This window comes from Caretta caretta, chromosome 1, assembly GCF_965140235.1.
Source record: "Caretta caretta isolate rCarCar2 chromosome 1, rCarCar1.hap1, whole genome shotgun sequence".
NCBI lineage: Eukaryota > Metazoa > Chordata > Testudines > Cheloniidae > Caretta > Caretta caretta.
The window spans coordinates 142,192,672-142,206,000 of record NC_134206.1 but is presented as its reverse complement, the minus strand read 5'-3'; the positions used below and the strand labels follow the sequence as shown (position 1 = coordinate 142,206,000).

Below are 13,329 nucleotides of genomic sequence, written 5' to 3'. Positions count from 1 at the left end.
CAGTTAAAGATAAAAACTTCTCCCAGACTCTCTTTTTTAAAAGGAGGCACAAATAAAGTTAGATGTACTTTAGGCAGTGCTTTGTTATGTATTGCATTTTGTGAATTAGCTGTCTCTGATACTGGACTGAATGGCAACAGCAAGATGCTAAGTTTATTTTACCTCATATTTAACTCAATTTGAATTCTTCTACTGAGATGGTCATATAATGAAGCTCCCCCCCAACACAAAGAAAAGGTCACAGGCTTCTTTAGTAAACATTACATGTGCTCTGAAAGTGGTCTAGTCAGCACCCTTCAAAACTAAAGCAACACACCTCTCCAGTTCAACTCTAGAGTTCAGTGAAGCTAACAAGGACCATTAAGAGCCTCATAAATGTCATATAGTTTCATCCATCCTCATCTCAAAGTCCCACCTTCCTCATTATTTCAAGTTATATGACTCAGAGGAACATTAACATACCTGGACTTTCAGCTAGCAAGGCCACCAGTGGTATACTGCTCTCACACTGCTACACTCAGCTTCATTCCATTTATTTGCCATGTGAACAGGGACCTTCTGTCTATAACAGACTAATCTGAAGTTTGTTCCAGCAATCAGAGAAACACCCAGTCTGTAAAATGTTTTGAAATACTAACCTCTATATTCCCTAATCCATAAAAAAATATAACCCATATGAATAACTAGGTCTTGAATGAAACTGTCTGATAACAGTATTTGAAGTGTAAAGGACAGCACTAAAATGAAAAACTGAACTAGAAAACCTGGAAATCAATAAATTAAATTTCATAATGCCACAATCCTGCTTTGAAATTCCATATTATCATTTTTAAAAGTTAAAAAGCTATAGAAGTGTGTCAGAAAACCTTGCTAAGGGTTGGAAAAACATTCACAGCTGTAACAAGATTATCTGTTTTTCTTCTAACAAAACACGTGCACATTTTGGTTCTTTGCAGTGCTGAACACACTATTCTCAAACTCTTTATGTAAGGGGACTGTTGCCCCCTTACTAACATTCAGTGGGGGTGTTTTAGTTGCTAGCTCCCAGTACTAAAAGGGGGAAGGGTCAATGGGGAATCAGGACCCTGAGACTGCCAGTCCCTAGGAGCAATGGGGAGAAGCCAATGCTCCAGGTCAGCCTGAATGACAGGGCGGGCAGGCTAATCAGACAGTCAGGAGGCCAGGGAGGTCCCATCCTCCGTGTGAGCTGGAATTGCCTGGGTCAGACAGAGTGGGGCCGAGTTAAGGAGAGAGCAGGGGGCCCACGCTGAGCTGGGGAGGAGAGCTGGGCCAGATCCAAAGGGACCAGAAAAGCAGCCCAGAGAGAGCAGACCCTGTGCTGGGAGCAAAGCTGCAGTCCCAAAGCCAGAGGCACAGCCCAGAGAGAGCAGACTTGCCCTGGGAGGAGAGCTGCAGCAACCAGAGCCAGAGGGGCCAGAAAAGCAGCCCACAAAGCAGATCAGTGCTGGGAGCAGAGTCACAGAAGCAGCCTTCAGAACAGACCTGTCCTGGGAGCAGAGCTGCAGCAACCAGAGGCAGAGGGGCCAAAGAAGCAACCCAGGGAGCTGGAGGCAGAGCAGCAGCAGCGCAGAGACAGAGTGGAGCTGGAGCAGTCTGGAGCTGGGTGCGGTGAGCAGCTGGGGAGACCGAGGGGGACCCTGGGCAGCGAGCCCAACACAGGGAGACGCCTCAGCCAAGAGGCTCTGCAGGCCAGACTTGGATCGTAACCCCGGCAGGGCGGGGGCGACCCTGGGAAAAAGGGTCCTACCACTTAGAGCCTGAGAGTGTGTGGCCACCACCAGAGCAAGTGTCCAACCAGCAGCATCCCTGCAGCACAGCCAGGGCCTGAGAAGGCGGCCTGGGACTTACAAGGAACAGACTGTGAACTGCCCTGACATTCCAGAGACACTGTTTGTGATGTTCCCTGCCACAGAGCGGGTTGATATGTTTCCTTTAACCTTTCCCATTTTTCGTTATTCTTTTTAAAATTAATTGTTAATTAAATAACTTGCATTTGCTTTAAATTGTATGTAATGGTCAGTGGGTCAGAGAAGTGCCCAGTGCAGAGAGAGTACCCCAGAGTGGGGACACCCTAGCCTGTCCTAGGTGACCACAGCAGGGTTGGGGGTCGAGCCCCCCAGGAATCCTGGGCCCAGCCTTGTTGGGGTTACGAGGACTTTGCCAGACAGGAGAGTGGAAGGGGAGTCCTCAAGGGCAGGGAGGCCTCTGGCTAAAGGAAGTGGGAGCGAGGACTCAGATCCTTTCGCTAGCCTATTCCCCCGCTTACATATAAATCAGTTGAAATATTTCAGATTCCATTTCCTTAGGGTAAAGGATTACCAGCTAAACTAGTCAATTTCTTTTCTCTGAAACATAAACAGCAGAAAGAAACACCAAGTTACATTCTGTCCAATGATACAGAAGAATCAACTTTCAAGTATTTTCTCAAATGGGGTATCTCTACAAATTTCTGCAAAGCTGACCAATATTTAACTGATATTAAGGCTTTTTTAGGAGAGATCTGCATTTTACAATTTCCTTTTCATCTTCACTTTTCTCGATGCTGCAGGCTGTATCCCTTCTTCCTGCAATACTCATGAGGTACTACATATATGCAAACAACCACAGAGCCAAAATCAGGCACCAGACTGGGGAGCGGAAAAAAACCCAACAACAACAACATAGCACTCTACTCAAGCTCCATCCAAAAAGAATTCCCCATACATCATGACAATAGTCACAATATTTTCCTACTTGCTATGCTTATTTTGTCTGTCTTTCCACATGTTAACTACAATATACATTACTGTAAAACTCAGGAAATATTTAATTGTGAAAAGATAATTTGATACTTCACATTTATGTATGAGTGATATTTAAATTTCAGTAATATTTTTCATGTACAATTTCAGAGGTATTTAATTAAAAGTGATATTTTAGTACTCATATACCAGATGTCAAGATTAATTTTTTTTAATTTCAATTAAAGTTTGTCTCTTCCAACACCATGCACAGTAACCACTCATCCATCCATACACACCTTTCCCACTCCCCAGATCCCAAGAACAATTTACAACAGAAATTCAGATAAGTCTCACTCTGCTTTCTATTTTTATTTCCCTCCCTCCTCTTCCCATCCTACTTTAACTTCTTAGAGAGACTCTCCTCTCCAGCTATTTTAGATGTTTCACTTATCCTGGTTGGCAGACAGTACCATCTTCAAAGGTATGAGCCACTCTTGCCTATTTACTGCCCTGTTTGCAGACAGCCCTTCCATTTCTCTTATGTTAACAACATTAATATTGTTAACAACTTTGCCAGTAGAAAACTCCAGTATGTGTCCAAACCACTGAAAGTAGGTCAGTCATAACTCTATCTTCCCAATTCCATTATGATATGAATCCTGGAAAAAAGGTATTGTTAGGTCAAGAAGTCATCACAAGTTCCTTATGCACTTAAGTGGTGAAAGGCCCTCAAGGTGCCATCCACTATCAACTACAAAACCTTTCATAACTTGTAGAACTGACAACTTGGGAACCAGGTCAGGCTAATGACAATAAATCAGAACATGTTGGATAAATCTTAAAAACTCCACAAAATGATGCACCCTTCATACAAAACATCAGAAAATGGTTTAACAAAGATAACCAGTTATGAGGATTACCATTTTATACAACCCAGAAGTTTGATAGGCACCTCATACTACAAATAAACAAACATCTGGTCCCTGCTCCAAAGAGCTTACAGACTAGATGATGTCCATTCTAAGCAGGTGTGCGCGTGCATGCCAGCCGGAAGATTTTTCCCCTAGCAATGTCCGTAGGATCAGCCTGGGTGCCCCTGGGGTGGTGCCTTCATGGCGCCCAATATCAGGCCCCGCCGACCCCCCACCCCCTCAGTTCCTTCTTGCTGACCATTCCGACAGAGAGGTAGGAGGGTGGGTATCGGAACGGACATGAACAACACATCTCGAAGAACAACAGTTATGAGAAAGTGAGTAACCATTTTTTCTTCTTTGAGTGATTGTTCATGTCCATGCCAAGCAGGTGATTCACAAGCTAGAGCTCAGGAGGTGGGGTCGGAGTTATCCACAGAAAATAGCACAGCTCTCCTGAAAGCCGCATCGTCCCTGGACTGTTGTGTAATTGTAATAGCGGGCTCCTTTGCCAGGCTATAGCAGGACCTAATGCAGGACATTATCCATGATGACATACGTTGAGATGACACCAGAAGGCCCTTCATTCTGTCTGCCACGGCTACGAAGAGTTGGACAGACTTCCAGAACAACTTAGTTCTCTCTATGTAGAAGGCTAAGGCCCTACGCACGTCCAGTGAGTGCAGCCTGCGCTCCCTGTCGGAGAAGTGTGGCTTGGGATAAAACACTTGGGATAAAAAAAAAAGATGACCTGGGTCACGTAAAAATGGGAGACAACCTTTGGGAGAAAAGCCGGATGAGGCCTAAGCTGAACCTTATCCTTATGAAAAACTGTGTAAGGGGGCTTAGACGTGAGGGCCCTGAGCTCCGAGACCCGTCAGGCTGAGGTAATTGCCACGAGGAATGCAACCTTGAATGAGAGATATAGTAGGGAGCAGGTGGCCAGAGGTTCAAATGGCAGGCCTGTAAGCCTGGAGAGGACTAAAGAGAGGTCCCAGGCAGGGACAGGCTGACACGTGTGTGAGAAGAGCCTGTCCAAACCCTTGAGAAAACGACTGACCACAGGGTTTGCAAAGACCAAGAGACCGTCTGAACCCGGGTGGAAGGCGGAGATAGCGACCAAGTGGACCCTTATTGATGACCGGGACAAGTTCTGGTGCTTTAGGTGAAGGAGGTAGTCCAGTATAAATGGTATGGGGGTGAGGAGCGGTGGCTGACTACGTTGCTCTGCCCAGATGGAGAACCTTTCCATTTGGCCAGGTAAGTAGCCCTGGTGGAGGGCTTTCTACTACCCAGGAGGACTTGTCTGACCTGGTCCGAACAAGAGAACTCTGTGGCACATAGCCATGGAGCATCCAGGCCATAAGGTGGAGCGACTCCAGATTTGGGTGCTGGAGTCGGCCCTGGTCCTGTGTGATCAGGTCGGGAACCAGTGGTAAGGTGAGAGGGGCCGCTATGGACATTTCCAGGAGCGAGGTGAACCAGTGCTGATGCGGCCACCCCGGCGCTATTAGTATGACTTGAGCCCGGTCCCTGCAGATCTTGAGAAGCACCCTGTGGACTAGGGGGATGGGTGGGAAAGTGTACAGCAGGCAGCCCTCCCACGAGAGGAGGAAATTGTCCCCCATGGATCCCGCACCGTGGTCCCCAAAAGAACAGAATGTCTGACATTTCTTGTCTGGAGTGGCAAACAGGTCTATATGGGGAGAGGCCCAGAACTGGAAGACTGAGCTCACCATGTCTGGCCGAAGGGACCACTTGTGGCCATTGAAGGTCTGGCTGAGGCTGTCTGCCAGTGTGTTTCGCACCCCTGGGAGGTATGAGGCCTGCAGGTGGATCAAGCGCTCTATGCAGAAATCCCACAGTGCAAGGGCTTCTCGGCACAGGGGAGAGGAGTGTGCACCTCCCTGTTTGTTGATATAAAACATCACCAAGGTGTTGTCCGTGAGGATCGAAACACATCTGCTCGTTATGTGCATTTTGAAAGCGTAGCAGGCCAGATGCACTGCCCTCAGCTCTTTCACATTGATGTGAAGAGCGAGGTCCACCAGAGACCAGAAGCCTTGGGTCTTGAGGTCCCCTAGGTGAGCCCCCCAGCCCAGATCCGAGACGTCTGACACCAAGGTAAGCGAGGGCTGAGGGCTGGCAAAAGGCACCCCTGCGCAAACCATTCGAGAGTTGAGCCACCATAGGAGGGAGTCCAGTACCAGGTGGGGCAGGGTTACGACCCTGTCCAACACATCTCGGGCTGGTCGGTACACTGACACCAGCCAAGACTGGAGAGGGTGCAGCCTGAGCCTGGCATGCTGCACCACATAAGTGCATGAGGCCATGTGTCCCAGCAGCTTTAAACAGTTTCTTGCTGACGTCGTGGGGAACTGCCTGAGGCCTTGTATGATGTCCCGAAGTGAGTGAAACCTGGCCTCTGGCTTGAGTAGAGTCCAGGACCGCGCCTATGAACTCTATCCTCTGTACCGGGGACAGAGTGGATTTCTCCTCGTTCATGAGGAGACCTAAGTCGAGGAAGGTCCTTCTTATAAACTTGACCTGAGCCTCCACCCGGGCCCTCGAGCAACCCTGGATCAGCCAGTTGTCGAGGTATGGAAAAACCTGCATCTGGTGCTTGCGCAGGAATGCCGCAATGACTGCCAGGCATTTTGTGAATACTCAAGGGGCAGTCGACAGTCCAAATGGGAGGACACAAACTGGTAGTGGCCTGTGTTCACCACGAATCTGAGGTAGCGTCTGTGATGTGGGACTATTGTGATATGAAAATACGCGTCCTTCAAGTCGAGGGCAGCGTACCAGTCTCCTGGATCCAGTGAGGGGATAATGGAGGTTAGCGAGACCATGCGAAACTTGAGTTTCTTTACGTACTTGTTGAGTTGTCGCAGATCCAGTATGGGTCTGAGGCCCCCCTTGGCCTTCAGTATTAGGAAGTACTGGGAGTAAAAACCCTTGCTCCTTAGTTCCTGAGGAACCTCCTCCACTGCCCGTACTGAAAGGAGGGACTGCACCTCTTGACACAGAAGTTGCTCGTGAGAGGGGTCCCTGAAGAGGGACAGGGAAGCAGGTTCAGGGGGGTGGGAAGGTACAGAATTGGATAGAATATCCCCTCTACCGTGCGGAGCACCCAATGGTCCAAAGTAATTTGAGACCAGGCATGGTAGAAAGGGGATAGACGGGATGAGAAAGTAAGACGGGAAGGATCCAAAGGTCAAACTGGCAAGCCGTCCTCAACCGTACCCTCAAAAGGGTGGTCTAGAGCCCTGTGGGGCCCTAGGCTGGCCCGAGTTTTGCCCAGAGGGAGGACGTTGCCTCCTCCAAGTGCTCCTGTTCCACCTACGCGGAGTGTCCTGGCGGTTCTGGGGTTGGTAAGGACGAGGAGCAGGTTGAGGCCTAAACTGTCTGCACTGGGTAGCAGGTGTGTGAAGCCCCAGCGAACAAAGGGTACCCCTCAAGTCCTTCAAGCTGTGAAGTCTCTTATCTGTCTTCTCGGAGAAGAGACCTACACCTTCAAAGGGAAGGTCTTGAATGGTCTGTTGGACCTCGAGGGGAAGACCAGAGACCTGTAGCCAGGCGCCCCTCCTCATAACCCTCTCTGTGGCCAAAGTGCGAGAGGCCGCATCCACCGCATCCAGGGCCACTTGTAAAGATGCTCACGAGACCAACTTCTCCTCCTCCACAAGCACAGAGAACTCCCCCCGAGCTTCCTGGGGCAGAAGCTCTGTAAATTTTGCCATGGACGAGCAGGTGTTATGTCTGTAGCGGCTTACTATGGCCTGTTGCTTGGCTATACAAAGCTGTAGACCTGCTGTGGAGTAGACCTTCCGGCCAAACAGGTCCAGTTTCTTGGCATCCCTGTTTTTAGGCGTGGAGCCTTGAAACCTCTGACGTTCTCTCTGATTGGCCGCCTTGACCACCAAAGAGTCCGGAGGAGCGTGGGTATAAAGGTGTTCATACCCTTTAGAGGGAACAAAGTAGCGGCACTCAGATTTCTTGGCCGTAGGTGCCAGAGAAGCAGGGGTTTGCCACAAGTTCTTAGACGTTTCAGTTATTGCCTTGATAAATGGCAATGCAACCCTGGATGAGCCGGAGGGAGCCAGGATGTCTATGACAGGGTCTAAGTCCTCTTCTACCTCCTCTGCCTGAATCTCCAGGCTTTGGGCGGTATGCTTCAAAAGTTCTTGAAGAAGCCGGTTGTCCTCCAAAGCTGGGGCCGTCAAAGTCCCCGCGACCACTTCAATGGGTGAAGACGAGGAAGAGAGAACCATAGGTGGACCCAGTTCACTGCCTTCAGCCCCCCCGAGGGTCCCTTGGCATGTGGTACTTGACCGAAAGGCTAGGCAGCAGTTCTGCGGAAAAGGACCTAGGGGTGACAGTGGACGAGAAGCTGGATATGAGTCAGCAGTGTGCCCTTCTTGCCAAGAAGGCCAATGGCATTTTGGGATGTATAAGTAGGGGCATAGCGAGCAGATCGAGGGACGTGATCGTTCCCCTCTATTCGACATTGGTGAGGCCTCATCTGGAGTACTGTGTCCAGTTTTGGGCCCCACACTTCAAGAAGGATGTGGATAAATTGGAGAGAGTCCAGCGAAGGGCAACAAAAATGATTAGGGGACTGGAACACATGACTTATGAGGAGAGGCTGAGGGAGCTGGGATTGTTTAGCCTGCAGAAGAGAAGAATGAGGGGGGATTTGATAGCTGCTTTCAACTACCTGAAAGGGGGTTCCAAAGAGGATGGCTCTAGACTGTTCTCAATGGTAGCAGATGACAGAACGAGGAGTAATGGTCTCAAGTTGCAGTGGGGGAGGTTTAGATTGGATATTAGGAAAAACTTTTTCACTAAGAGGGTGGTGAAACACTGGAATGCGTTACCTAGGGAGGTGGTAGAATCTCCTTCCTTAGAGGTTTTTAAGGTCAGGCTTGACAAAGCCCTGGCTGGGATGATTTAACTGGGAATTGGTCCTGCTTTGAGCAGGGGGTTGGACTAGATGACCTTCTGGGGTCCCTTCCAACCCTGATATTCTATGATTCTATGATTCTATGATACTTGGTCTGTGGAACCGGCACCGATGAAGAACCCTGCATCACAGCTGGTGCCGGGGCAGGTAAAACCGGTGAGGCCAAGACCGTTGAGGTCGGTAGGGACGGAGCTGAGGCTTCCACCAGTGCCGTCAGTCGGGGAGCCAGTGCTGGGGCTGGCTGAGGCATCGGTGCCGAAACCATGTGAGTCAGCGGGGCCACTGCAGTCGAGGGCGGCGCTGCCATCGGCGGTGCCAGCACTGACTGTGGCACAAACGACGCCGAGGACACCGACCCCGTTTTGGAGTGCGGACCCTGGCTCTGATGGTACACCCAGGGTGCCCGGAAGGGCCATTTAGCAGGTGGTTGCCACTGTTGTTGCCACGGTGCCGGGTATGGTTGGTGACTGCGCCGGGACCAGCATCTTTTGCTGCGCGATTTGCTTGATTGAGCCGAGTCTACCTCCGACTCCGAAGTCTCCAAATAAGAAGACCGCGGAGGAGCAGTCCACTGGGTCAGCAACAAACGACGACTCAACTCCGGTGAACGGCGCGCTTCCTGCGTCTGTGCGGGCAGTGCCGAAGATGGGGACCGACGAGCCATCATGGTTGGCTTGCCCCTGGAGTGAAACAGGTGCCGTGTGGTTGCCGGAGACTTGTCCCTCCTTTGGGGGGAGGACAGCACCGGGAGGCGCATCAGGTCCCTTACAACCACCATCGACACCAGAGGCGTTCGAGGCAGCATGTCCACCAGATGGTCCGGGGACCGAGGAGGGTTCGGACTTGACTGGACCCTGGCTGGGGCAGGACTCGACGAGACCCTGGGTGGAAGCAAGGTGGACGCAGTCTGTGCCGAGCCACTCGCGAACGGTGCACTGGCCCCTTAGGCTTCGGGGGGGTGATCGGTCCCTCGCCGGCCTCTTCTTCTTTACCTGCACCGGAGATGGAGAACAGTGCCGAACTGATGCCGATGCCCTATGTCCCGAATAGTGGCGGTGCCTGTGGGCTTTAGGGTCCTTAGTCTGGCCCGTTTCGTGTGCCGTTGGTGCCGGAGCGCTGCGGCCAAAGAGGACGTGCTCGGTGCCGGGTCGTTGGGTCCTGAGTCGGATTGCCGTCTCAGAGCCGCCTCCATGAGCAGGAGTTTCAGTCTCTGCTCTCTGTCCTTAAGGGTTCTTAGGTGGAAACCCTTGCAAACGCAGCACCTGTCCTTTTGGTGAGTCTCACCAAGGCACCGCAGGCAGGACAAGTGAGGATCACTCTTGGGCATAAACTTGCCACAGGACTCACAGAATTTAAACCCCGGAGACACAGGCATACCCCCGGAGGGGAAACTAACTATCTACCAAACACTACTAACTATGTGATAATTTCAACTACAGAGAAAAACTATTTACACTAAGAACAAAGACACTGCTAAGGCGCTTGCTGCAAGAGCAAGCAAAGTTCCAGTCAGCTGTCACAGACGGTAAGAAGGAACTGAGGGGGTGGGGGGTTATTGGGCACCGATATTGGGCACCATGAAGGCGCCACCCCAGGGGGCACCCAGGCTGACCCTACAGACATTGTTAGGGGAAAAATCTTCTGCCTGGTGTGCATGCGGCACACGCACACCTGCTTGGAATGGACATGAACAATCACTCGAAGAAGAACTGGCAACAAAACAGTGGCATGGGGACAAGGGGAGGAAGGGGAAGAAAGAAGACACAGTAACAAAATAATGCACAGCTAAAGCTCGTACAAAGCACGGTTAATTCTTTCCCCCACCATTAAAAATACACACAATTACAACTATTTGTATTACCATAGTGCCTAAAGGTCCCATCTGAGATCACGGCCCCATTGTGCTGGGTGTACAAATGCATATTAAGAGACAGTCCTTGCTATGAAGTGCTTACAGTCTACACAGACGTGATAGACTGAAAGCTGGGGGACACACAGAGGTGCAAGGAGGGGAAGTGACTTGCCCATGGTAATGGCAGAGCTGGAAATAGAACCACAAAAATAATTTTGCTTTTAAAGAAAACTGTATTGGTTGACTCACTTCTTGTCAGAATTATGAGAAAAGAGGGTCATAAGGAGGGATCTGAGGAAAGAGTGCTGGAAAACCAGTGCAGCCATGGAACAGGCCTTGCATCAAACACGGAGAGAGCTCCAGAAAGATGGGACAGAAACAGTGAGAATGTCCCTTCCCAGTGAAAATGGGATAAAGAAAGGGGTGAGCAGGCAGCAGAGTAAGAGACTAAGATGCCAGATTGGTAGGGTGGAGTCCATGGAGAGCTGAAAACCTGAAGGGCAATTTTAAATGGATTCTGACATAAAAAGAAAGCCAATGAAATAAACGAAAGGATGGGGTAATATTTACCAATTATAAATAAAATTCCTTTAATTTTAATTGCTATTTGTCTGAAGAGAGACATACCAAGTAAATCATTATTTCTAGGTACCTGGGCATAAGATTAAAATTAAATAAAAAATAAAAACCACTAACCCAAAAAATAAGCCATGGAATGGGAGCACAGCAGTACAGATATTACACAAGTAAATGGACCATGGGTGTGTGTAGGCAGCAAAAAAGGGTGTAAAAGCAATTTTTCAAGAAAATGATTAATTGAATTCCGAACATTATCTGGTGTCCCCAAGGTAGGTAGGTAGCACTGTTATTCATGATGTCAAACGTCATTTCTCCAGTTGTAATCAGTGTTGTTTCTTTTATGCAACGGTTGCTATCTGCATGCGTAATCCAAGCAGCAGTGGTCAACTCGTTAGCGACACTCAAGGGATTGCTACATTGGTCTTTTACAGCCATCTGATTAATCATGTAGATTTCTTGCAATACAATTAAAGAATCTACTTTTCTCCTGGGAATTGCTATAGAGTCCTTGAATAAATTATAAAAGTGTTTTATTTCTCAGCGAGAGATGTTATGATGCAAATTCCAGAATTTGACAGTTTTGTGCATAATCTCACCCAAACTTCATGGCCACCGTTTATTTATTAATTTAAATCCCCTCACCCCATGATTTCAAGATCATAGAATAGTCTAAAATATTTCAGAATTTGATGTAAACTGGTGAGAATTACTTTCCATTTCTTTCTATTCACTACATTTTGATAAACAGTTATTCATGTGAAAGACCCATAACATTAGCCCAACTGTGTGAAAATCAAACTAAAGAAACATTTTTAAAAAAAGAAGTGGCTTTGTCCCTACCCCCCAGTACAGATTTTAGTTATAGAATTAACTCTCTCATCTTGGACAACTGTTTTGATTAACTGCGTACTTCTTACCAGCCCTTCACTTGGTTTTATGTTTGTTAGCTGGATCACTTCAAGGTGAGCAGACTGCGAAACCAGAGGATCAGATGAGAGAGAGATAATGTGGTCACAGACGCCAGAGAGAGTTTTACACTAGAAGAAAAATGAAAGGAAAACTACAGTAAATATACCATGATTATTTGAACAGTTTTCTTCCCAATAAAAAACATTTAAAAGAACCAGCATTCCTAACTTATACAACTAAATTACATTCTTGAGTCTTCCTTCCAATAAGGTTATCTGGTATAAGGCAAACACAGATAAAAGACTACTACAGACCACTCACAATGTTACTGAGTTCAATTATCGTTCATTCTTTGAAAAACAAATTCAGAGTGTCTAGGAAGTTAGGATCAATCATCCTCATTTTACAGTCATATAAAAAATTCAAAATGGGAACTTTGAAGTATTTGAAGTTTTCTACTACTATGAAATTAATTGTATTGGTCCCCCAAAATATTTTATATTTTTACTATACAATGATATTTGTGCGGGTTTTTGTTTTGTTTTTTAAAGTCAAAGATCACCAAAGTTAAGCCTTGATCCCGCATGAATGGACACTGCATTTGTGTGGAATTCTACTGAAGTCAGTGGATTCCATGCCGGTAAATTTAAGTTCAGGTTCAAGGGTTTCTATCAGAAAGAGTTAAAATAAAATTGGGGAGAGGGAATAAATTTGGAATGAAGCATTAAAAGTTTCAGCCTTGGCAGAGAAAATACATGTAATTACCTCACAACTACCATGGCCTATAATGAATAAATCTCTTGGCCCGCACAATTATAGTTAGCTTATCAAACACAAAATTTGGTGGACAAAATTTAATTTCATCATCACCGACAAAACTTCAATTAGCAATACAATACAGGACCCAATCTTTGTAGTGGGACAAAACTGGCACAACATCAGAACAGAAAACACAAACTCAAACACTTTTGCCGCAACAGGAGAAAAAAACAATTCAAGTGTGCATTCTCTCCCCATTCCCTATCATTAAACCCATTGCACCAGTGCCTTAATGTTCAGATGCACAGCATGTGCATGGAATATAGTCTTCTCACCTGTTTTCAAAGGTGCTGAGTACCTACTGACTTTAGTGGAGGTGCTCAGAACACATGAAAATCAAGTCATTTTAACAATCATGGGCAACTCACATTAATGCTGAAGGCTGTTTTGTAGTTATCATAAAAATTTCCCCAAAAGTCAATTTATATAAAATTTAGCAATTCCAAGAGTGAGTCTATTTATTGATACAGTCCATGGCAAAAAGGGACCATTGTGATCATCTGGTCTGACTTCCTGTATAACAGAGGCCATACAACTTCCCAAAAATAA

The 13,329-nt window shown here is 47.6% G+C and overlaps 1 protein-coding gene across 4 annotated transcripts in view; it reads right to left on the bottom strand.

Annotated features, from left to right (window-relative positions):
- The window catches only part of CNKSR2 (connector enhancer of kinase suppressor of Ras 2), a 376,791-nt gene that overhangs the window by 199,401 nt on the left and 164,061 nt on the right, over positions 1–13,329 (bottom strand). For all 4 annotated transcript variants that reach the window (XM_048862811.2, XM_048862821.2, XM_048862830.2 and 1 more), the window contains one exon: positions 11,970–12,089. In XM_048862811.2, coding sequence (XP_048718768.1) covers positions 11,970–12,089 — 120 coding nt within the window. The remainder of the gene's footprint in view (positions 1–11,969; positions 12,090–13,329) is intronic.